The sequence below is a fragment of the Epinephelus lanceolatus genome, chromosome 10, assembly GCF_041903045.1.
Source record: "Epinephelus lanceolatus isolate andai-2023 chromosome 10, ASM4190304v1, whole genome shotgun sequence".
Taxonomy (NCBI): domain Eukaryota; kingdom Metazoa; phylum Chordata; class Actinopteri; order Perciformes; family Serranidae; genus Epinephelus; species Epinephelus lanceolatus.
In genome coordinates, this window is record NC_135743.1 from 35,660,531 (window position 1) to 35,686,799 (window position 26,269).

The following is a 26,269-nucleotide window of genomic DNA, read 5'->3' on the forward strand; positions in this document are numbered from 1 at the left end:
ACTCCCCCCTCCCCTCCACAGCAGTTACTCACAGTCTGAGACCAGCACAGCAGCTCTTTCATCTTTGGATTTCAGTGCTGCAGCCAGTCTACTATGCTGCACTATGCTCTTTCTCTCCCTTTGATGTCACACGCACTGAAAAAATCCTGTTTCCAAGACTGACTGGAATCTGGTCACTTCAGGACATTGACAAGTCGTGACTTACCTTAAATGAGGTCAAATAAAGTCTGTTTGTCTTTAGTATGGGATTTTTAGTGTGGTTGTGTTAGTTCTTCACCCTTTTTCTTTACTATACAACTGCTGTCAGTTACCGTACCTTACCTGTACGGTTTAGCAGTTTCAAGGAAAAGTCTGTATGAAGCTGAAGGTTAATATGGGGCCTAATAAAGAGACGGTTGAGTTTAGTATGATCCCTCACAGTACTACACTCCAGCACCATCTGAGAAAATATTGGATGCCACTGAGGCCAGTGTAGGACAAACACTGGTCATATATTAGAGGATTTTAGTAGAGCAAAGAGAGCAGCAGCCTGGAAAAGCAATATTCACTTGAAATATGTGAGATGACTGGCAGGGTGATGCTGTCTTACCTTCCAAAGCATAATATTTTATTTATCCGTCAGATGTATGTATACCACTATACCAAACAGAGTCAAATTGTCAGATTAACACCTCTCAGAGAACTCTCTGCTCACTCTGGAAGGTTTTGGAAGGAATTGTTTTCTTTTTAAAAAATACTGGTATGATTGTGAAGGGGACCTATGATGCTTTTCCTACACTGCTACATGTGGCTACATGCTAATGTCAGGAAAATGTAATCTAAGTTGCCAATGTAGTTAATTTCTCTAGATTTTGGATCTTGTTTCTGCTGGAATGTATTTATTAGTGATTTTAAGAGGAGAAAATCCTGCCTACACAGTCATTCCCCAGCAGCAAGTACAGTGCCAAATGTAGCAACATGCTAACACCAGGGAAACATGTAACTTTGGTTACTGATGTTGTTAATTTCTCCCTGATTTTAGATCAGATTCCTGCTGGAACATGTCCAGTTGTGCTCAGTAGCTTTTAATGGTGATTTTTAACAGGAGAAAGTGCATCGATGCTTATTTATCCCCTGACTGCAAGTGCACCGCTGCAGGTAGCTTCATGCTAATATTTGGGATCAGATTCCTTTTGGAACATGTCCAGTTGTATTTAGAAGCTTGTACTGGTGATTTTTCATGGCAGAAAGTGCTGCCGGTCTCCATTACAGTCATCCCCTGATTGCAGTGATGGTGCAGAGACATATTTGGTGCTTCTCAGAGTCAAGGAAGGATCCTTAAACTGAATTTCAAGGAGACTACTTCATCACATCCCACCAAAGGACTGTTGTAATGTGAAGGACTGAGTCCTTCCTTGAAAGAATTTTCAAGAATGCATGTGTGTTCTGAGCGGGCATGAAGTACCCACAATTGTTTACGCACAATTTGCCAATATTGAAGGTGGGGCCTCTTCAATGATGTACACGCGGGTACTCGGCTTCCAATGTATGTTCACCAAGTGCTAGGAGGGAGTCTTGCCTAGCCTCTGTAGGACTCAACTTGTAAGGAACCATCCTATCAGGGAAGCATCCTTAACTTTGAGAGGCACCAAGAGAGTACAGATGCAGAAGACCTGGATACCCTGACCAGTGAAAGCAGACTGGGCTTTTTCGGAAGGGGGGCTGAAGTTCCTTTAAGTTCTCCCAGTCAGTAGAGTGTGTGTGTGTGTGTGTGTGTGTGTGTGTCAGCAGTTGGTGTTGGAGAAAGCAGAGCAGCACAAGCAGCCAATAGCAGCTGGTAGCAGGAAGGAGTGAGCAGCACAGGTAGTCATGGAGGAACCACAGGGAAGAGAGAGGAGTTGGCAGCTTGTGTATGATCTGTGTGAGATATGATTGGAGCTTTGGATCATGTGATGAGTCGCAGATGTAGCATGACTGTGCAGGAGAATACCTAGGGTGGAAATTAAGAAGTTATACAGCAATGATCATCACACCATCTCCATCCGGTTCCATGCACAGGCTATGACCTGGTGAAATGAAATGAAGAAGTGAGCCAAGGTTTATTTTTGTTTTTCCCAACTAGAATTTCACATTGAAAGATGAATAAAGGGACAGATTGTCAGCTTTTGACAATATGCCACTATTGGCAGCCAGATGAACAGACCAACTTAATCTCACTGTTATTAACTCTTTCATTTTATTTCCTCTGATTTTAGACAGTCATCATCCTACACAGCAACTTAATGTACAAATGCAATTGCAACATTATCTTTTTTTTTTGCTTTGCAAACCAACATTTGGCACTATAACAGAAGAAAATACCTATCCCCTTGTGTTGCCTTATGAGCTACAGCTCTTAGCTGGTGGACAGCCAGTGCATCTTCACAGTCCTTTTTATGTGGATGGGTGTTATTTTGTTACCAACACATTACACCCATTTCTCAGATGTGCCAGATTTAATGAGAGGGAATGGGAGACGGTGTTTGTTGTGCATTTCCACGAAGGAGGACGTGTTTGGACACCTGCAGCTGCTCATTTCAACCCAGGTGTGTGTCACACATGTTGACATGTGTGTGTCTCTTGTCCCAGGTGTGTTCTAGTCAGTGTTAAAGTGACAGTTCAAAATACTTTTTTTTAATTTTACCTTTGGGGCTTTTTATCAGTCCAGATTGTTTTGGTGTGAGTTGTTGGGTGTTGGAGATATTAGCTGAGGCCAATATAATGGAACTAGATGGCACTCAGCTTGTCTTGCTCAAAGTGCTAAAAAAAATTACATTTGAAAAACTCAACAGCAATGTCTCTTTCCAGAAATCATGACTGGGTTACTCAAGATAATCCATAGAACTTGTTGTCAGGAGTTTCATTTTGGAACTATTTTCTCTTTCAAACCACACCCGCCAACCATATAGCCACACAGAAAGAAGTGTGTATCTACTGCTAGCTCACCTTGTACCACTGAGCTAGCTAATGTTACAGCTCAGCCAAGGAGGACGTCATTAACATTTACATCTCACACTGTCATGAGCATGAGCCTTTCGTCCATGAGTAGATGCATGCTTCCTTCTGTGCAGTGATATGGTTGATGGGTGTAGTTTGGTTGGAAGAAAATAGTCCGTACATGAAACTGCTCACAACAAGGTCTGTGGATTATCTTGAGTAACTGGGTGATGATTCCTGGAAAGAGACATTGCTGTTGAGTTTTGAGCACCACAAGCCGAGTAACATCTAGTTTCACTATATTGGAGAGAAGGCAGACATCTCTATGGCAGATATCTCCAACACTCTGCAACTCACACCAAAACAATCTAGACTGATATATAGCACTCTAGGTAAGAGGAAAAATACGTGTTTGATTTTTGGGTGAACTGTCCCTTTAACTTTTATTTTCTTTAAGGTGAAAAGGCTGCCTCTCTTTTCATATTTAACCTTGGAGCAGGAAGGCCGGCTTGAATGAGTCATTGGGAAGTGACTCTAGCGGGAAGTGGAGAGATTAAGTGCAGTTGTGTAGGTGAGGTGTGTTCAGTTGAAGTGGATGACGAGCCAGTTCAGATTCCTACACAGTCCTCATCTTCAGCAGCTGGGCCTCAGATCTGCAACTCATCAACCGTAGATGCTCTCATAGATCAGGGATGCTCTCTTTTTTTTTTTTGTTTCAAGAATGTTCTTGAAACTTTATTTTCAGCTTCGATCCCTCTCCTCCTTATCTCCGTTTTACATTTTAGGTCCCTTTCTCCTCTGCTTGTTAAGAGAGGCTTGTTTTGGCTGTAACAGATTGGCCCAGCCCCCTCAGCCTTCCCTGGCTGCCAGTGTCTGGGCTGCTTGTGTCGGTGTGGGTCAGTAGCTGCAGGCTGTTTGTCGACTGCACTGGGAGACGGAGAGGGGGAGGCGTGGGGGCGGGTGTCAGGAGGACAGCAGACAGTTGTTATGGGCTCGGGCTCTCTTCTCTAAGCTCTTCACTGCTCTTCACTTCACTTCTCCACCGGCTTTTTGACGCCCTCCCCTCCTGGTCAAAATCCCCCCCTTGATGATAACTCCCACACACTCCTCTCTGTCCTCCTTTTCCCTTTTGTTCTTTGTCCTCACTCCGATCACTCTCTTTCATTGCCTTTAGCTGTCTTTATCTCCTTGTCTTTTCATTTCTCCACAGCAGCTTTGCACCGCTTTCTTTTTTTAGTTGCCTCTGCTGCAGCCTCTACTTCCTTTTTGTCTTTTTCCATCCCTACTTCTCCCATCCCTAACTTCCTCTCATCTTTCCATCCGATCTGACTCCTCCAGCAGTCACTCAGTGTCACAGACAGTCCATCCTGCAGAGCGTTGATCAGTCAAGCAGACCAACACTCAGCTTTGCCCTACAAAATGCCTCAGAGACAGTTGTCCCTGTGGATGGTTATTCAGACAGACTTCAGTCAGTCTTTGCTGTGGCTCAGACATTACATGGCAGCAGGCCACTGGTAGAAACACCAAACCCACCACACCTTGTGTTTCCAGCCCAGCAGACACACCATCTGTAGCACATGGCAACTCTGTGAAGTGCTACTTCATTAATATTGCTTTATAGTGTGTGTGTGCCAACGTATAATGGAGCAGTGTACTGTAGTTGAGACATCATTCATATTAGTTCTTGGCTGTGGAGCATCTGGCAGATCACCGACAGATTAGTTATTATGAGGGAAGATATCTGTTTTTTATTAATCAGTCATAGATTAATTTTTATTAAAGGCACCACATATTTTTGATTTCTCAATTTAACCCCTAATGAATAAAGGATGTGTGTATATAACATCGACTCTCTTCCACTGTTCAAATCTAGACTCAAAACCCACCTGTTCAAGATATCATACTCTAATTGCATTGTTCCATTTCATTCTGTGTAGCTTTTAGCTGTGTTTTTATTGTTTTGTTTTATTGCTGTACAGTGTCCTTGAGTGTTCTGAAAGGCGCTTATAAATAAAATGTATTATTATTATTATTATTATTATTATTATTATTACATGTAATTGATAGACATAGTTATTATCATAGGGTTATTATTATTTTTCACTGGATTGGGTCAGTTAACATTCAACTGTACATACAGTTGTTTGCTAACGTACTGTACTCTATATGATTGATTGATTTTTTTATTTTGTGTCATGCACACTTACATGCGCCCAACCCTCATGGGTTTACAAGACACCATTACAATGACGTTGTGGTAACCATCCAAAGCTCATGCTATTTTACCGCTCAGTCCAGAAACAGAAATTCAGCCACAAAAAAAGGTTCCCTGTCTGAAAAAAAACTTTTCACGCTCATCCAACCAAAAGAAATATATGCATGAAGAATACACCAGTCCAGTCCAGGAGCGTTTATTGGCGTAGTGCGGCGCAGTGCATTCTGGTAGTTGAAGGTTTGCTCCTCTTGAGCAACCCTTTTCATCCGTTTTCTCTGGTCACTTTGCACCACTGTCAAAAGTATTTGCATTTCTCTACTGTGCAGACAGAGCAATTTAATGAAAAGACCCTCCTTCCAGCAGTGAAATACTTTTTTAAAATCGCAGTAATATTGTATTGTGACTTGAGTATTGTGATATACATATATATCTTATTGTGTCTGTTGATTCACACTCCTAATTAGATAGTTTGCTTGTTAGTATTATGAATGGATTACTGAACTGTGTGCATGCCAGGGCCCTTGCACCTCTTGTTGTTATTAGGAAGTCAATCAAACAACCACAAAGACACAGAAGGACCATAAAGAGAGTTAAAACAACCATCTCTAAGAGAGGCAAAATGACCACAAACGTGTCTGTGCAGGGGCCCATTCTGTCCATGACTATGGCTTATATTTGTTTTTTCATAAACAAACATTTACAGTTGTTTATCTTTCATTCATTCAAATGAATTAAAATACACTGAATAAACATTGTATCTAACAAGGCTGCTGCCAACTAAGAATTTTCCTAGTCCACCAATAGTCGTCATTTAGGACCATTTAGACTTCTAGTTGCCCGCATGTTTATGATATTAAATAAACTATTAAATTACATATTTTGTTAATTAATTAGTTAATGTTAACACTGTGCTACATTACAGAGAATTACAAAACCGTACTAATGAACCTTCATTAATATAGGCCTGTATTTTATCTACAAGTGCACATCAAACACTGAGCGAGCCACCTGTTAATGACGCTGTCAACAAAGCAGTAATGATTGTGCTAAGTGGCTAATGGACATGTAGCTACTTGCATGTTTCAGATGATACGTCATGTTTGTAGTCGACAAATGAAGATGAGCTTACATATCACCTTGGGATTGTCCTTCACCTTCTCAAAATGATTTTCTGCCCGACATGTTATTAACTAGCATGTGTAATAACCGCAGGTACCAGCCCTGTTAATTAACGTGACTCCTGTCTGACTGCTGAGCGTGGCCACTTCTTTTCAAATTAAAGTGCCACATGGTCCAGTCATATAGCTTTTGATTTATTTTGACAAGGCGGAGCTCCTAATAGAGTTTCACTTTTGTTCTTTTGTTTTTTGATTGTTTGTTTGTTTGTTTTCTGCGGCTAAGCATCTAATGATATTTTGCCAACTAATGACCTTTGTGGTCTACTAACATTCAGTTGACTCTTAGGGGGCAGTCCTGGTATTTAAAGATAATGTACTGCTCGTCAATACAGAGAATCAGAACTTTTAATTCTTAACACATTTTTATGCATTTATAAATGTGCTCCCCCTCTTTGCAGCTGTGCCTCAGTGTGGCCCCTGATTCAACAGTTTCCAAACCCGCCCCTGACCACTAACTAGGCATCAAGTAGTGCCAAAAACACAATAATTAAATTTTCAGTCTCTTCTGAATGTTTTTCACCTAATTGCCTGTGTGAAGCTCAGGCACACAGGAGAAGCATTCATTTGGCTTGTCATTGGGTTTCTTTTAACCTGATTGTCCCGCTGTGCAGAAAATATCTGTTTATATATAGATGATACATTTAGAGACTCAAACGCATTAGTTTGATGGAATGAGGCACAAATTAGTTACGCCATGTATTACCAAGTGAACCAAGCTATGCTTGTTCCACAGTGCTTATTATTTAGTCTGTTTGGTTGAATGCTATTTAGAGATTTCAGCATGATGCATTTGTACAGATATTTGTTTATAGGCAGGAGGATAAAGTAGAACACAGCTTTTACAGTTTGGGATTCATTACATAATTTCATTTGACTCTTCACTTTTAAATGTTCAATTTTTTGCTTATTGTGACGAAGGACAAACTAGTTCAGCCTCATTAAAAGATTATGTGTATTATAAAGGTATGTTTGAACTAATGGAGTCCATACTAATGTCCAGAACCCCACCCATTCTATTTCAAAGGACTCTGATGGCCCCCCCAGACCAGAAGGCGTTCACCCTCCAGTGTTTACTGCTCTGCGCCAGTCCAGAGTGGTGTCATCCACCTCCGAGGAGGAAGAGGCCCTCACAGAGAAGTTCCTCAAGATCAACTGCAAGTACATCACTGGTGACCAGGTAAGATACAGTGTAAAAGATACACTCATCTTTGAGACCTATGTTAAGATCACCCTGTAACCTCCTGGTCATGTGACAGACAGCTGCAAACTGCTGTAGTTGAAAGTAAAACTGTCGGCTGCAAAAAAAAATCAAAAACTCTCTTAAATGTAACGGATGAAGAAGAAGAAGTGGTTGTTATGTTATCAGACTAAATATATAATATTACAAATACGTAATCATACATCTCAGCTGCCAGCTGCAGATGCTCAACACACTTCATATTTCAAAAGGACTGGCTGTAGATGTGGAATTGAAATAAAAGAAATGTAAGACACTTAGACTCACTTCACATCAAAGCTGTTTTACTTTTTTTTGTTTGTTGTTCAGTGTTGTGAACCACACATGCAATCGAAGATCAAATGCTTCTTTTGGGGATGTACACAATCTCACCATAAAACAAGAACCAATCAGCAAAAATACCAAGTTCTCCACTTTAGCAGACCAGAATCCAGTTGCTGCACAGTGCTGTCTGTGGTTACCACCTTAAGTTTTTCTATCTGTGAAAACATAATAATCCTTTGCTGTTTGAGCTGCTAAACCTGTGCCCTTCTATGGTATTTTTAGCAATATATGAAATCACTCACTAAGGCAGATATAAACAAGGCACTCCGAAGGAAAGTCATTACACCAAAATGCTTTAAAATCTTTCGCAACTGATGTCTCATAAAATAGTTGCATCCTAGTTCATCTTTGTTGTTGTTGTTTTTTGTTTTGTTTTTTTAAATTTATTTAAGAAACCCATAGGATGAGGATAAAATGAGAGTACAGTAAACACTGGGGGCACTTGTGTGGGCAGAAATGAATAACCCTGTAGACCAGCATATGAAGAGGAGTCTCTCTCCTGCTGACTGTAGTTTAATTTCTGCTGATTATAGTTAATGTTGTTCAGATGGCCTGTAACCAGGGAGTCTGTGGCTCCCTAAAGTGTTGTAAACTGAGTTATCCAGGATCTTAAAAGGTCTCCAAAGCAGTTTGGATCTTCTCTCTTTCCCTCTCTCTCTTCAGATCACTGTTTATTACTTTTTCTTTTCTTTTCTTTTCTTCTCTTATTTTTTTTTTATTTTACTAAGATCTGATTCTAAATCTGATTGTGTCGTTGTTTGGCCTTAAAGGAGCTCTGTACAATATTCAGAGCATTAATAAAGCAGCAAACAGCTAACAGATATAGTGGAGTAATGGCATCCTGAGCAGAGAACAAAGTCACAGCCCCTCTGTGTGTGTTGTAATGCAAGCTTCTTTTGTTGTCGTCCATGGTCCGACTGTGCGTGCGTGCTTTTTAGTGCAGGAGAGTCCCTGGTGCGTATCCCCCATACAGCACTAACAGGACCACTGATCTCAGGATGAAAGCATTGTGGAAACATTGCGCCCACCCCACATTCCACCCCCAGGGTTAACACTGTTGGCTTTGTCAGCACTGGCGCCATCGTTAGCACTATTCATTTTAGCATCAACAACATGTATAAAGTGGACTGGATACAACGATGGAGACCGGGCCACCGTTCATTCCTATGAAAGTTGCTCAGTGGCACATGAAGCCAAAACAGTTTGACATCCTGAGTAAAAAAATACTTGGATCTTCTGTGTAGTATAGCCCATAGATCTAACAGCTGAGCCGCTAACTTCCAATTTAGCCCTCCGCTAACTTGAATGGAGATGAAATTATTTAAATGCGGGTCTTCTAAGCTTGCGGAATGTTTTCAGACTGACTGGATCAAATCCTAATAGTGAAACCAGTCAATTCTCGGGGTAGTGATGCCCAAAAAAATATCCATGGATTTACAGACATTTAATTTGACAATGTAAGTCCATGGGAAAAAGTCTATTTGAGCTCCATGGCATCACGTGACAGATCTGAAGTAGTTCCACAGTTTGGCCATTTTGGCTTCAAAGCTCGATGCTGTTCCTGGGGGTTTGGCTGCTAGCTGCCGGTTCAGCCACCTGTCAGCCGAGTGCAGACAGTCTCTGAATCATAGATACGCTCTGAATATCAAATAGAGCTCCTTTAATAAGATTTGCTGTTTAGAGGGATAATACATAATATCATCAATTATAAAAAAATAAATAAAACAAAAAATAAAAACATAAAAAAAAACAAGCTCAAAAGTAAGAAAACATACAGTACATGGACGTTCACCACTGAACACACACACTCACTCGTCAGATTGTGTGTTGTGCTTCAGTCAGTTTTGAGTCAGTGCAGGCAGGATGGCAGCCAGTACCCAGGACTTCCTACACTGAAATACACACAGACTCCACCCAACTGTTCCATCACTGCCTGTCTGAAAGTCTATGTGTGCGCGCCAACACACTGCTATGTCAAGGCAGCTGTCATGCTCTCTGGGACACACACACACAAACACACACACACACACACAGATCCATGTTATTGAACCACTGCTGATTCACTCCAAGGTACCGAGTGAACGCTCTGAAGTGGTCGCTGCTGGCAGTCAATAATTTCTACTTGATTTAGGACATTTGTGGTCTCAAATTGATTTGGCTTCCAGTTGTTTATGTGACATAGGTGCTTTTGATTATCTTTTGGTGGTAGATAAACATGCTAAGCTGTCCCTTTATGTATTTAAAGTTCTGATGGATCCCATTGTTCCTAACCCATTCCTCTTTTCTCCTGCGTCAATTCAGGGTGCGGTGAGCGGGGTGTTGCTGGTGACACCCAACAACATAATGTTTGACCCTCACCGGATGGACCCACTGGTTCAGGCCCATGGGTGCGAGGAGTACGGCATCATGTGTCCCCTGGAGGAAGTGCAGTCTGCTGCCATCTGCAAGGAGATAACAGACCCCAAAATCAGAGAGGCTGTGCCGGAGTAAGAAAAATCATATATCACACATATTCTGTGTTGTTGATAGAAGAGACTTGTATGATGCCTACACATGTTATTTAAAGTATAAGCTGCTGTAAACACTGACTTCTGACTTTAATTTACTCCCACATACATTCTTATTCTTATAGTTACACTTTATATCTTTCCCCACAATTTAATCCTGAACGCCTGTCTCCCACTATCTCCCTCAAAGAAATGCAGCAACCTCGCAATAATCATTGTCATTCTCTGCTGCACCCACGGTCAGATTGCATCAGCAACCAATCTTAAGTTTTCAGTTTAATTCTTTTCCCCCCACATACCAAAATAAAAAGGAAACAGCAATTACACCAGGGTTAATGAAGTATGCCTGCACCCTCCTACGTTCTGATTGCTCACCTCTTTATGCACTGGGAAGCAGCCACTTCAGAGGAGTCACTTGTGTTCCCTCCCACAGATCTGTCTGTGTTTTTCTTTTTTCCTTCATTTGAACTGTTTTAGTGCTGTTGTTGAAGAACAATTTATGCAAGGAGAAATATGGTGTAGTGTTTTATTTCTGTGTCTTCTGGTGGTTGCAGGGTCTGAGCAGTACTGTATTCAACCGGTTGAGTGTTGCCCATGGAGCAGTTATTGTGCTGGCAAATGACTGGTGTTTGAGCCAGCTGTTTCCTCAGCTGTGCTCCATTGTCTGTGTCTCCTCTCTCCTTGTTTCTGCTGACCCCCCCCCCCCCCCCCCCCCCCCCCCCCCCCTCGCTTTCTCTTTGTATGAACACACAGATGAGCAACAAGTGCCTTGCAGAGTGTGATTCTGTGCTAGTTGAATACAAGTATTTCATCTTGCAACCTTATTAAAGGTTTTCAAGAGATGGACAGTTGGCATGAGACACTGATTTGTGTCTTTGTACAGTTAGAATAGGGTTTTGTTGTACATTAAATTAAATAGAGATACAGTATTTTATGATCATTTATAAATCACTCTTGAAAATTTGATGAAACAAAAACATTCTATCATTCAAAAATGCAAAAAAGTTGATGTGACAGTATTTATGCATTTGGAGACATCTGTTCTGTCCATGCAGGTGATTTCTGTTCCTGGGTTTGTGCAGAGTCTCTGTACATTTGGGATTATTGTGCTGTGTGTGCGCTATATTCAGACAGGAACAACAGGGCTTTACCTCAATAGGAGTTCATCTAACTCTTGACTGTGGTTTCTGCTTTCTTTTTGTTACCATTCCTGTCATGCAAATGTGGCTTCTTTGAAACAAAAGTGTTCACAATGAAGACTGTGTATATGTATGATCTGAACCCCTATATATGCTCATATTCCTAAGCCCTCTGTTTTATTTTTATGCATTACTTCATAAAGTAGCGCTGGGCAATATATTCGTATTATATCATGTTATGAGACTAGATATTGTTTTAGATTTTGAATATTGTAAGTGTTGTCTTTTCTTGGTTTTAAAGGCTGCATCACAGTAAAGTGATGTCATTTTCTGATCGCACCAGACTGTTCCAGCTGTTCCATCATTTGCCTTTACCCACTTAGTCATTACATCCACATTACTGATGATTATTTATCAGAAATCTCACTGTGTAAATATTTTGTGAAAGCCTCAAAAGGTCAACCCTCGTCGATACGGAGGTAATTGGTCAGAAGGGAAGTATCCTATGATAAAGGCATTTATAGACTGCAACCATTTAGACAGTCAAAATCAAATCAGCAGAAGCAGAGACACCAGATCCTAATTTTCCATGATGCAACTAAATAGTATTTCCCATTAGACCCTCCATGCCTGATAAACACCCACGTCTTTCCAACTCCATGTACTCAGTTTGTAACACAGACACATATTTAAAAGCCCAAGTTGAGATCAGGGTTATTTTCTCAGACATTAATGAGCCCCTCCAGAGCCACAGACTGGCTAGTAGTATTACTACCAGCTGAGTAATGCTGACTATAACCGCTAAACTGTTCTCTCTACAGCCTCTATATGTAGAGCATGTAGGGAAAATATTAATAATATTCCTTTATTATTAATAGAGTTGCAAGTGTCTTAATACTTCTCTCTGCTTCTAGTGACCTGGAGCCTCTTCCAGCTGAGAGACATCCCTCCCAACAGAAGGACCCAGAGCAGCGCCTTAGGGAGCCAGGGGCCAACGACAGCAGCAGCACAGCCCCGCGCAGCACTGAGGGCTCCATCTCCGAAGACGTCTTCACTGAATCGGAGCTGTCCCCCATCCGTGAGGAAGAGCAAACGTCTAATGAGGACCTCCACCTGGACAAGTCCTCCGGCGCTTCGACAGAGTCTGTGCAAACCGTCACCCAGGTGGAGGCCACAGGTGCCGAGTCCCAGGCCCCAGGCAGTGCCCGTGGCTCAGTCAGTCAGCCGGAAGAGCCCGCTGCGGCCAAAGCAGAGGACAATCCACCAGACACTGCCACAGAAAGTGATAGCCAGTCCCCCACGGGATCCAAGCAGCACAGTGCAGAGAAGCCACCAAGCACACCCACTACCACCACCAGCAGCAGCACTAGCCAGGCCCAGGGCTCCAGCAGCAGCACCTCTCGCCCAGGGTCCCAAAGCTCAGCCACCCCTGGTGCCATAGACGGCACCTCTGTCTCAGCCAGTCCACAGGGGGAAGCCAACGAGGGGACAGACGTCTCCAAAACGGACACTATGCAACAAGGCAAGGAGGAAAAGGAGAATGTTGAGCAGACACAAAAGGAGGGCACGCAGAACTCTGCAGAAGGTAAACACATTTACTTTGTATTAGTAGGAAACTTAAACCTTGTGAAAAAAAGGTTCAGGTGATGAATCTGGCCTCATGTTGTCTTTTGGCGGCAACCCTACATCCATTTTCTTCTAAAGACTATCAAAGTGAGTTCCTCTCCTCTCTGGCTGCCTCAGAATCACTTCTCCCATGTTGGTTCCTGATAACCTTTCCGTTTCCACTCTGCTTTGGTGCTAGTAATTGGAATATAAAGACGAAAGGAAATGGCAGCTTCTCTGTTGTTATCAGCATGGCGGAGCTTGCCGGGCTTTATGGGGCTTTATGCAGCTCTTTGATCTCTGGCTCTGGTGGTCTGGGCCACTCCTTTGGGCGATAAGCTAAAGCCTATCAAACACCACAATGCCACAAACACACCTAATGCCCAAAGGGGTGACACGGTGACGATGAAACCCAACATCAAAACGCCTTCGGAGACAGCATTCAGAGAGGTGTTATTTATATGTGACATCCCTCTTTGCTTTGCTTTCGTGTAGATTTTGACAAAGACAAATTTTACCAAAGCCTGAATTAATGTTATGTAGTGTTCATTGCCACGTTTAAGGACCATAGCAGTGGTTGTAGATGTTTAACATGCTAACTGTGTGTAGTTAGTATTGATGGTCAAGCCAAAAATTTGGTCCATCCTACGCTAAATAACACAAGAAGAAAGAAAACAAATGCTACAAGCCTCAAGTTTACCTAGGCAACAGCCATTTTTCCTAATTTCCCAGGCTCTCCAATTAACTAATGACTGTATTTCTTCTATCAAGTAGCTAGTTCTATAACTGAGAGTCTTATATCATGGCTAGTTTAATATTATCACATCATTGTCTTCTAGGTTTGATTTCCTGACAACATGACTTGTATATTTAGTAATTCCTTTAGTGGCACACATTCAAATTACAATGTCAGATTATCCTTGAACACACCAGCAAGTACTTTTAAAACAGCCCATTCTCTCAACTGTATTACCACCATTGATAACATAAAGGTAGCAGAATGCTCACTGTAATGGATTACTTTTCTTTAGCAGGATGATGTTCAGTGTACTGAAATAAATGGAAAGCAGTGACTGACTGGAAGTTAGGTAGTTACTAAAAAAAAAAGCAAGATGCACCAGAGAAAGTGGCTGGCAAATACTATGCAATTAGCAGTTAATTGGCTAAAAATACAAAACCATGGCAGCATCCTCTAATTAATATCTGGTTGGCACAGTTTTGGTCTTGTTATCTGACAGTGGCCTCACTACGTATGTCACATTCACTGGCTCACTTGTGTGCCATTGTAGATGGGCACATAGTTGTGATTCCACAAAGATTTATTTTCTCAAGAAGAAAGGGACCAAGACAGAAGGAAGGAGATTCACCATTTTCTCCCTGGCAATTATCGTCACACAGAGAGCCGGGGCTGCAAAAACAGTTTTAATTCATGGGGATCTCAGCAGGGCTGCCCATTACTCTGCGCACATTAGCACAGCCCACACAAGTAACAGCAGCAACCTCAAAAACAAGCTGCATTAATACAGAATTAATGCATTTTGAAAATTGAATTTTCCTACTGAGCATCTTGCCTAAGCATATTAATATTACTTTGTCTATCGTTATTGCTAGTTATGTTGAGCTGTCCAACCAGGAGCTGACAATATGTGCCAGTGTAATGTCACTGGCACAGTGGTCTTATTCAGCTTCCTGGGGCTGTGACATTACAATAGGCCATTGATAATGTACCATGGGTAGGAGACTCAGTGCCACTATCAGTAATAATGTGCTACTCCATTTATTTCTGTCATCTGTTGTGTTTCTGCCACAAAATAACTAATGTCAGCTGAAGCAGCCAGTAAATAGAAGATAGAAAACTAGGTCACATAAATAAAGCAAGTATTAGAGGGAGCATACACAGTTAATCAAGAAGATGTATTTTGTTTTTAGATGACAGACATTTGATATATAACAAAACTTGTTTGTTGTTTGAATCGATTCATATTGGTAGAAATATGCTTATTTGCTGTCCTGCGAGAGTCAGATGTTCAGATTGATACCACTCTCATGTTTGTGCAGTAAATATAAAGGCACAACAGTTTGGCTTAGCTCAACATAAAGACTGAAAAACAGGGGACATGTCTAACCTGGCTACAGTAGTGTAACACAATAGTGACTGACCCCAATGCAATAAGTCTTTCTTGGGTCCTCGCCTTGCCCAAAACACAAGTGCTAGCTCGTCCACAAATACATGCAGGGATGTGCACACCTAGGGGTTAAATTGGGCTGGCACACAGGCTCTACTTGTAAGGCCTGTCCAGGTAGATCAAAGCCAAAATCCAACTGTCAAAGTAGGCTGGTGGCCAGTGGCAGTACTGAGTCTTACCTGTGTAACAGTATCAACAGAAAGTTTTCTAACTGGCGGGGAGTCGGAGTGGTCCGGGATCAAAACCCCCAGGCCACTGAGCTGCTGCTCGCTGTCCTGTCAGAGAAGTGAGGCCACAATACACTGCAGCAGAACGGCACCCTCTAAACACCCACCCCAAATATTGAACTGAGGGTGTCCCTCCCATTCTGCAAACTAGCCTTTGATCAGCAGCATGGAGCAGTCGAAGCGCCAGATTTATAACTGCTAATCTAACAGCCTGCTCTTAACTCAAACCATCACAGCCTGATTTCTTCAAGCGGCAAAAAATCACCCTCCTACATGGGCCTATGACATCTTCTGGACCCTGGTGCACTGGTTGCACGGTCGAGATTCACACCATTGAATGGCTCTGCCCAAATCTGTCTACCAACAAGCGTAAAAGCCAAAACCAGGCTAACTGTTCCCCTTGTTTCCAGTCTGCGTGCTACACTAAGCTAACCAGCTGCTGGCTGTAGCTGTGTATATATAGTGTAAAGATATAAGAGTGGTATCGATCTTTTTTAACTCTCAGCAAGAAAATAGATAAGCATATTCCCAAGAATGTCAAACTAAACAAATGTTTATGCCTATGTGACCATGTGATGATTTCCTCTTCCAGGTACAGGGTCTGCAGAGAGGCGGAAGCACCGTACTCATAAGTTCCTGTGTCTGCGGGTGGGGAAGCCCATGAAAAAGACGTTTGTTTCTAACGCCAGCGCCTCCATGCAGCAGTATGCCCAGCAGGGCAAGAAGCATGAATACTGGTTTGCTGTGCCGCAGGAGAGGTCAGTACATCTGCTGCACCTTTGAATACAAGCAAATTGTTTTAATGGTAGCCGAAATGACAGGATTTAAAATCATCAAACCAGTGCTGTACCTGTTTACATGGAACAATATTTAAAATGGAAAAAATACAAAGCAAAGTGCATGATATAGAAGTCTCTGTTACAGGGTGGTGACTTTGTCTTTAATGGAGAGAGCTGCAGAGATTTGACCTTTTGCAATCCTTGCATATTGCTAACATACCACAATAGTCAGCTGAGTTACTGAGGCACTCACCTCCAGTCCTTTTAATACAACCAATCAAATATGCATTCTCTGTCAGGTCTGACTCCCACTGCGGCTTCTGCCCATCTCCCCGTGCTGCCTCTGCTAGACAGCAAAGTGATTTATTATTCATTCACTCTGCAGGGAAACAGACACGCACACTTTATTCCTGCACTGGGGCACACACACGACCCATGCAACAATAAGGACGTTTCCAAAGCTCATGCTGTTTCCTAGTTTTGTATCCTCTGACAGTGTTTCACCCACAAAACTGTTCGTGAACTTTTTCTGACCTAGACACATATTTATATTTTATATTAACTGAAAATAGCCTTGGCTTGTTTATGTGTTTTTCCAAGTTGGATCGCTCCATCTGGATGTACAGTTGCCAAGCCAGCAATAATCATAATTAGGTTAGAGCTCTTCAAACTGGAAGGAGACGCATTCCATGAAAAAAAATAGTGTAATATGTTTATATGGAGAATTAATCCCAATTGTAGAAACAGCTTAATTTAATAAGCCAATTACTTTTAAACAGCTATTCATTAGAGCCAAATCTGGCTTCACCACAGTGGTAGTTAGATTTTCTGTTGTATCTTTTTAGAGACATGGAGATAAGGGGAAAAATGCAAATAATAAACTTGAATCTGACCACTTATTTGTCCAACCTTGAGTTTCACAGTACCTCTACTGTTTTCAGGACACGTGTTTCTACATTTACAGCAGCAACACACATGGTGCTCTCTCAGGCTGCTAATCACATTTGAATCAAACAAACAGGCGTGTCCTTTAAAGTTAGTCATGGTACCAGAAATGCTTCTTGGTTATATGCGATGTGTTGAGTGGCTGAGTGCAGTAACGACACTGAAATCCCCCTCACTTCATTATTCATTATGAACTTAAGAAGACTTGCTTCTTATAGCATTGTTTTCATCCACAGGTTGCTTAGCTACAGCATTTCCGACCTGGAAAACAAGTTTGCTGTGATGCTCTGGGGGGTGATAGCCCAGGGGCATAGCAAAGTGAAAGCTAGTATTACACGACAGGGCTCGTACAGGTTACTACTCATTATTTTGAACTTGTCTTTCTTGTTACTGCAAGCAGGCTAAGGTGTGTGGGAGGAGTGATCATAAAGCCACCCAGACTGACAAACACAGCAGCTCATAGTTGTTTCTTCAGACACTGCTAGACTCTCTGTAGCATGACCTAGATGGGAGGCGACCCGCATGATGCGTCTTTAAGTGTCCTGGCAATGGTGTGGGAAGAAAGGGAGGCCGCTGAATGAGCCATACACAACCCATGACACTGAATACAGCTCAGCCTACTGAGTCTGCACAGCTCTTTCATGTCTAGCAGCTACAGCAGTGTGTGACACAAACTGTATTTGGTATTTGTTTTTAACTTAATCATGAGTTATGCCGTGCTGTCTTAATATATCCTTAACTGTTTACATGGTTGTCATGAAAAGGCTTCTGTTACATGAGCAGTCAGCAGGGAGGAGCAGAGAAGGGCAAAATTATAGTCACGATGTTGGAGAGCGACAGAAGATGACAGACATGTTCGTGATCATTACCACAAAACTGATTACTGGAAACTGATTATACACTGTTTATACCTTCTGAGCAGCTCTAATCAATGTTTATATGTTAAAGTATCAAATGACTGTGTAAAGTGAAAGGTATCGTAATGTAAAGGTTTTGGTTCAGTCTCACCGCTCTTAGCAAATGTGTCTGTAACTGCAGCTGATTACAGCAAGAAAATCTCTGATAAATCCACTGTTTGCTACCCACTCAACACCAAACACCACAGGGACAAAGTTAGCAATTTGCAAATGAACATAGTAAAGCATTTAACAGCTAAAAAGATTTATATTTCCTTCAGGAGTTGGTGGAGACCAAAACAGAGCATGTGTCTTGTGCAATCCAGAACTACGATTTCAAATGAATGCTAATGTTGCTCTGTTTGTCTGATGAATAAATTAGCAACTGATAGCTAACCCATATGCCATAAGAATTTCATAATATGATAATATGTGAATGTTGAATTTACAACTTTTTGTGCTGCCAAGGGACCAACAAAATAAATGTATGCAGGTTCATGTATGCATTATTATAGGACGATGTGTGTACCCACACACACAAAGTGATAGCTTGTGTCACAAAATACTTAATAACAGACAAGAACATAGTGTCACACAGGCAAAGCAGCTTTAACAGCTCAGCAGTACTAGCAAATAGGAAAGTAAAATATGTTGCTCAGTGTCCTGTAGATGTTGAAATGCTTCCTTAACAGCCACTAGGGCTGTTTGAGAATGGTTTAACACACAAAATATTAAGTCATTCTACCGCAAAATCAAAAATACATATTTTTCCTCTTACCTGTAGTGCTGTTTATCAGTCTAGATTGTTTAAGTGTGAGTTGCCAAGTGTTGGAGACATTGGCCGTAGAGATTTTTGCTGACTCTCCAGTATAACAGAACTAGACGGCACTCAGCTTGTGGTGCCAAAAAAAAAGTACATTTGAAAAACTCAACAGCAGTGTCTCTCACCAGAAATCATGACTCGGTTACTCAGGATAATCCACAGACCTTGTTATGAGCAGTTTCATGTAGGAACTATTTTCTTTCTACTTGACTACCCTGCCAACCGTATCACCACACAGAAGTAAGCGTTAATCTCCTGCTGGCTCACGTAGCACCACTGAGCGAGCTAACAATACATCTGCCAAGGAGGATGCCCAGGGTATGAAATTAACAAAATATTTTGGGGGCAATTTTGGCCCCCACATTCTAAAAAATGGGGCCATGGAAAAAACTGTAGTTAGAGCTTGGTTATTTTTATAGATTAAAATTTACAGTGGTTTCTGCCAAGTTCCAACGCAAATAAATGAAAAGCATACCATTTCTTTTTCAGAGAGAAGTGTGCAAGTAGTAGCTATGACAGAAAGCAGGAGACAGCTGTAGGCAAACTATTTAGGGTTTATTTAGCTCTTAACAGCCTGTTAATATTACACAAAACCTTAAAAACAGTGCAATGCAAACAGATTGTTTCTTTAAAAACTGTAGGTCTATTAAAATAAGATAATCAAATTCTTTTCTAAAAATAAGCACATGAAAAGCAAAAATAACTACAATAGTGTCTTTACTCTTTAGTATAAATCACTAGATATAAAATAAACAAGACTCAGCAGTGTCCTCTGCTGGAGACCTGCGGTGGTTTCTCCATTCGACACAACATGATGATGAATTGCCTCCCATAGATCTGCTTGTGTTTGCCGCAGATAATAATGGGTTCCTTAAAGTTGTGGTTGCTAAATATCACTCTGATTTCCTATAATTAAACCAGTTTAAATTTGTTGATTTAATCATTAATCTACTGATAGCAGTACTAATAGAGAATGTGAAGGTACGTCACGCCGCTTTGCATTGTGGGGCATCAGCGCCATCTTTGGAACGCGGGTGTAAACAAAAGCGAGAAGCCAGCTCTTCAAGCAAGCTCAACATTTTAAGTAATCATGTTTTTTTATATTTTTATATTATTTTGTTATATTTCTCCCTCTCCCCTCGCTGGAAGCGTCGGACCTCCCGCCGCCTGATCCCGCCTTGATTAAACACTGAAAATAAAATAAAAGAGGGAGACAGTTTTTCCCATTTTATCTTATTTTGATATATTTCTCACTCTCCCCTCTCTGGAAGCATCCGACCTCCCGCCGCCCTCCGCCTCTCCCACCTTAATTAAACACCGAAAACGAAAATAAAAGACAGAGACATTTTTCTATTTTCATCTTATTTAGCTATATTTCTCACTCTCTCCTCTCTGGGAGCGTCCAACCTCCAGCCGCCCGCTCCCGTCTCAAACATGGAGGCCCCGCACATACTCCCACGGGCAGCCCCCGCTCGGGTCTCCCTCTCCCCGGAGCCTGCCCTCCGCTCGGGTCTCCCTCTCGCACATAACGTTACTCCCGTTCGGGTGCTATAATTTGGTGTTTCACCACATTACACATAATCACAGTAGTTGCATTACTGTTAAAAAGGCCCAGCTTAGTCTTGTGAACACGTGAAACATAATTTATAAATATTGCGCTTCACAAGTCGGGACAGATGCATACAGTGACGTTAGTTTTATGCTAACATTTACTTCAACATGATGAGCAAACGTAAGATTAGCCTACTATACAAATGTTAAATCTTACCGTAAGCAAATCGGTGGTGCTTTGTGGTTTGGTGACGGTATGCCGTGTACTTTTTTACTTGGTCGCTTCCTTTTATGAAGTCGTTAGCTTTAGCGTTCAGCCCAGTCTTGTTTCGGTGGGTTAGCTCGGCATGCTTTACTTAAGAGGATTTTCTTGTCTGCCGCCTCTTCCACACCAAGCCAGTCGAGTTTCCAGTTCAATATCGTTGCTGGCAGGGTACCTTTCTTTGTCAACGTGTTTGCGGGAACTTTGGGAGGATCTGGTGGAGGAACTTGGACTGGTTCACTTTGGTGGGTGGGTGGCTCAACCAAGTAGCGGTCCATGGTCCATCGCAGCACGGCAGCTTCAGGTAGGCTATGTAGGGAGGAGCACCCTGGTGCATCAGCGCAACCTTGTTAAGGACGTCTGGAGAATAATGAGTTGTTGACAAAAACTTGGGGGCAATTTTGGCCCCTGGAACATGGTTTTTGGGGGCATTCTTGGCTAAATTGGGGGCCAAATGGCCCGTGGCCCTCGCTAATTTCCGACACTGAGGATGCCATTAATGTTTAGACATGGCTACGGCCGATATCTCCAACACTCGGCAACTTACACCAGAACAATCCAGATTGATTAATAGCACTACAGTGAAGGGGATAAATATGTGTTTTTTATTTGGGGGTGAACTGTCCCTTTAAAACTTTGGGGAGTTTTATCAGATGGCCGACTCACTATTTAATTTCTTGCAGTTAACCATACACAATATATTAACGTATATATGATTCTTAATCAAGTGAAAGTCACAATGTAAAAATGTTTGTCACTTACAGTTTGATTTTACCTTTAAGTCTTTGCTTCAACTCTTGATATTTTAGAGGCACTGAATGAATCTCAGCTGATGATTTTTCTTTTGCTAAATCTCTTAACAATTTAAGAATCAAGCCTCTTCTCTCATGGTTTCTCCTGCGTTTCCTCCTCCAGGTCAGACCACCTGTACGTGTTCTTCATGCAGTGGAGCCCGGACATGTACGGTGAGGGGGTCAGGGGGATGGGACAAGAGCCTGGGTTTATGGTTGTCAAGAAGAATGAAGTGTCAGAAACAGCTGAGGATGAGCCCATCACTGACCTCAATGTCAAGGAATGGGAGGTAAGGTGTACACTGCTAAAACTGCTACCATCACCTTGCTTAGAGCACACCTGTTGTGTTGTCTTAGTCCTCGCAGATATGGATTAAGTGTGGTTTATGCTTTAATCCATTACCTGTGACACCAGAATCTCATGTGGTGCGTTGTAAAGTTTATTGTTTTATGTTGAGTTTTGTGTGATATAATTGTGTTGATTTGCTCTCATTATGCAATGCTTAGTGCAAATCTATTGTGCTGATCTTGGTTTTTAATCCATCAGAATTGTGTAGTCCTTAAGTCTTAGTTTTGTATTCTGCTTCTGTATTTTGCATTTCTATGTACATGTCTATGTCTATGTATTTGTTGATTTGATGGTAACTTTTTGTGTGAACTTTCTATCTCATGTAAGTTCCGTAAGTTGTGTGAGCACTTGCTTTGCTTGGAAATGCGCTTCTCAGAGCTTCCAACCAAAGTGTTTTGCATGTTTGTATAATTGTTTACTCCTCTCAGTCAGTGTATTGTAGTTTCATCACATGTTGTTTGACTGTCAATATTGTTGGTCAGCATTTGGCAACTTATTTTGCTGAATGGCAAAAGGCTAACACCCTTATGAGTTGCTCAACATATGCAGGAAATGTAGACATTGAGCAACTTAACTGCTTTGTTTTTTTAACTATGAAATCAACCAAACTCGTGTGGCACTGATATGGGTTCAATCTGTCTTCCTTTGTCATCAAAGTAAATTCACACGCTCTCTTTATTGCACATTTACAGAATAAGGAAATAAGAACAGGAAACAAAGTCAAGGGGTGTCCATCTAGCTTTTCAGCTCTGTTACTCCATGTTGCTGCACCATACTGTGGGTGGATTTTGGTCAAACGAGACTGTTCACGAGTCTGTGGATAATGAAGAGGATGCATTCATTGTATGAAGAAATTGATACGATGGAAGCAGTGGCCTGGATTTAAATTTTAATGTAAATAAATGATGTAGGAAACAAAGTGGACTGATTTGTTGTCTCTGGCAAACAGAGGCTACATGATCCATTACATTTGAATAAGTAAATAGGAACCTGCTGCTTTTGTTTGTCCTGTTGACTGTAAGTTTGAATTTTAAGCAACACCTTTCTGCTGTTGCATGGAGCTTTAGGGAGCAAAATAGATGTTTTCCAAAGAGAGGTTTTTCTAATTAAAAGATTTTTATTCAACAAAAAGACTTAAAAAGCAAATAATTTATGTTTTATATTCAATAACTTTTTTTCTTTTTCTTATTTACTTTGTTTTTGTTTTGTTTTTTTGTCAAGTCATAGTCTGTCATAATCTAAAAAATACATCTATACCTCGTGGACTGGTGTGTTACTGTATCTTTAAATCCTGTCGGTTGTGGGAGGGGACCGTCGTCTTTTTTTGACCAATGGGGAGTCGGTTAGTGTCCTGTCCCGTATTGCAATTGGATTATGGCGATGTCACACAAATCATACGGCGTAGAAACCCCTTTGGAAAAAAATGTTTCTATTTTAGTCAAGGAGGCTGCCAGGCTTCATACCAACTCCGTCTGCTTGTCTCGGGGCTACAGGGGATAACTTAAAGGATCTGTAATGTGACTTTACAGCTTCAACCTCGCCCTGAAAGCAAGACATGTTTTCTAGGAGGGTGAAAGACCAAGAGAAACGACTGACCCCTAAGTATACCTGTGTATGTTCCTCGTGTTTTTTCTTGTTCTCAGTCTCCGGCGATGTAACGTTACATTCTTGTATGTTCTCTTGCTGTTGTTGTTGTTGTTAGCAAGTCATGCTAGCTCGCTAGCGGAGCTAACTAGCCCGCTAGCCTTTTAGCTGGTCCGGTGTAGGTCAGTGACTGATGTTAAACAAAGTGGCCACTGTCTGACCACTGTTTGGCAGTCAGGAAAGTGCTCTAATCTGTTGTCTGTCCTCTTGGCACTGTGTAATACGATGTGTGTGGCTCTGTAAGCCGGCAGAAAGTTTCCTGTGTGAGGTGCCAGTTAAAAGACGCTGCTCTTTTTTCATTCAGCAGTTTGTTTAACCTCACATTACCGTACATTTATCACAGTTAACGGTACCAGATATCATGTTGAGTGTTTAGCTTATTAAGTAGCTGGTAATCAAGCACTTGAGCTGTATGACACAGTATTTAATTCACCGGTCACGTCCAAATGCTGACCTTTTTCATGACATTGATCTCTTCAGATAAAAGGCATTTGATTCACACTGGAACGTCAGTAGCAGGCTAGCATGCTGCTAGCTTGCTCTTTTTTCAGGGGACAAATGCACTTAAGTGCCTTCAACTGGAGGTGAAGTGAAGCATATATGTATTTTTTATCAGGGCTGTAGTTTCCCCACTCTGCTACATTATTGAGTGCTATAAAGAGGCAGCTTGTTACCAACATTTATTTACACCGAAAGCAACAAGGTGAGTGAAATAGCTCACTTGAAAAAGACAAAATGCTAAAAACAATTATTTAAATGTAGATTTGGACCAGTTAATAAGACTCTGTGCCTGTATGGTATTTGTGAGTTTGTTTGTTTATCTCGTGCACAAGGCTCTAAATATCTTTCCTGTACGGAGACACAGTGGACTATTACACGCCAACGTTGATTCAGTGGCAGAACAGAGGCAGCAGCTCTTGGTGGAGTTTGCAGCGTGGGGTGTAACTTTGCTGGAATGTGGCCATGCTTGTAGGTCATTGTGTTGGTCTGTCTGGGCTTTAGTTTTGTGCATAGTTGTTCCTGACGAACAGAGAGTGGGTTAATGTTCATGGACTTGGCAAGTATTGTTGCATCAGTTGAACCTCGGCTATTTTTTGTTGTATGTTCCAGCATCAGAGTCTTGTGGATTTTTGAGCAGTCTTCTCATTCCAACTGTTTTTTGTTTTGTTTTGTTTTTTGCATTTTTGGTTGGCTATAAAAAAAAATATATTAGTTCTAAAGATTGCTTTCTGCTGAAGTGTTGTCTCCATCCGTTTGTCTAACTTTTAGTATAAGTGAGCATATTACACAAACATGCAAAATGACAGAGTGCTCTTAAAGGTCCCACCCTATTCTCTTAAACCCAAAGTAGTTTCCTCAAATTTCTGACATCTACCTCTATATGATCAGTGTTAAGTTTGTTGAAATCGCACTACTTGGTACGCTTAATACCTTCCCAAACTCTAGCTTTCCTTCCCATGGCCAGCAATAGATCTGGCAGAGTTTTATGTTCCACCTGTTCCTGTCTTTGTACTACCAGGTAGTGTCTCTGACGGAGTACCACCGTCGGATTGATGCGCTAAACAGTGAAGATCTGCGCTCGCTCTGCAAACGACTCCAGGTGCCCTGACCAGCCCTGTCTGCCCCCTCTCTCTGCTCTGCCAAGCCCTCCTGCTGCCTGCACCAGGATGGTCTCCCATAGGCTCTAGCAAACTTAAGCTGCTGCTGATACTGCATACTAACCTCAAAACACCTGCTCCTGTTACTTTTCATAAAAGTAATGGGTTTCATGAGTGTTCATGAACAGGTTTTTTTGAGCCAAAAAACCTGTTCAAAACTTGCTATACGAGGTCAATTGTGAATGACTTCAAGCATTTGATAGAAGATGTCTTTTATCAATTCATTACAGAAAACTTGGCTCAATAGGAGTGATGAGGTTTTCATGTGACATCAGCCTTATATCTAAATGTCAGGCTTTGCGTCTTAGACTTGTTGTCATGGTGATATAACCCACTAGATCAGTCTGGTTATAAGGTAGCTAATGCTAGCTGTTTGTACTGGCTACAGGCAAATATGTAGATCTTAAGTAGACAACACAGAAATTGGTTGTTTCTGTGGGAATTTGCCCTTTTTCTTGAATAGAATATTGTCTTTGATGCTTGAATGAGCTAAATTTGTAGAATATTGAAGGACAAAGAGATGGTTGTTGACGAGAAGGTTGAAGTAAGACTCCCTTGACAGGATGAATGATGTTTTCTGAGGACAATGCAGGTAGGCCCTATTTGAATGAGGACTGAAACATGAGAGCATCCCAGCCAGCAGTGATGAAGCGCTCTACAATCAGCCTCTGTTATCGAGAAAGATAAATAACCCAAACAGTCCATTGGTCAGAGAAAATGTCAAACAGTGGAGTGCAAATTATTCATTGGGTTGATTTCCTATTCACTTTACATTCTCCTCTCCCAGACAGTGTCTCTGCCTGCTCTCTCCTAGTTCTGCCAAACCAATCCTAGGCGTCTGGCATTGGAGAGTGGCAGGAAGATATTCAGCTGTCCTCATCAAATTTTTGGATTATCAGTGTGTTGCCAGCAATGTTGTGTTTATAATTTTGGCAGGGACACTGTTGGATTTAAAATGGGAGCTTTTGTTGCTAAGGTTAGGCCGTGGTTAAAGGCCA

At 41.6% G+C, this 26,269-nt stretch overlaps 1 protein-coding gene across 7 annotated transcripts in view; it reads left to right on the forward strand.

Moving 5' to 3' along the window:
• The window catches only part of oxr1a (oxidation resistance 1a), a 219,873-nt gene that overhangs the window by 184,591 nt on the left and 9,013 nt on the right, over positions 1-26,269 (forward strand). For 3 of the 7 annotated variants that reach the window (XM_078171977.1, XM_078171976.1, XM_078171978.1), the window contains 6 exons: positions 7,349-7,525; positions 10,211-10,395; positions 12,470-13,140; positions 16,166-16,331; positions 21,745-21,910; positions 25,133-25,213. In XM_078171977.1, coding sequence (XP_078028103.1) covers positions 7,349-7,525; positions 10,211-10,395; positions 12,470-13,140; positions 16,166-16,331; positions 21,745-21,910; positions 25,133-25,213 — 1,446 coding nt within the window. The other 4 variants (XM_033641229.2, XM_078171979.1, XM_078171980.1 and 1 more) reach the window with 4 other exon arrangements.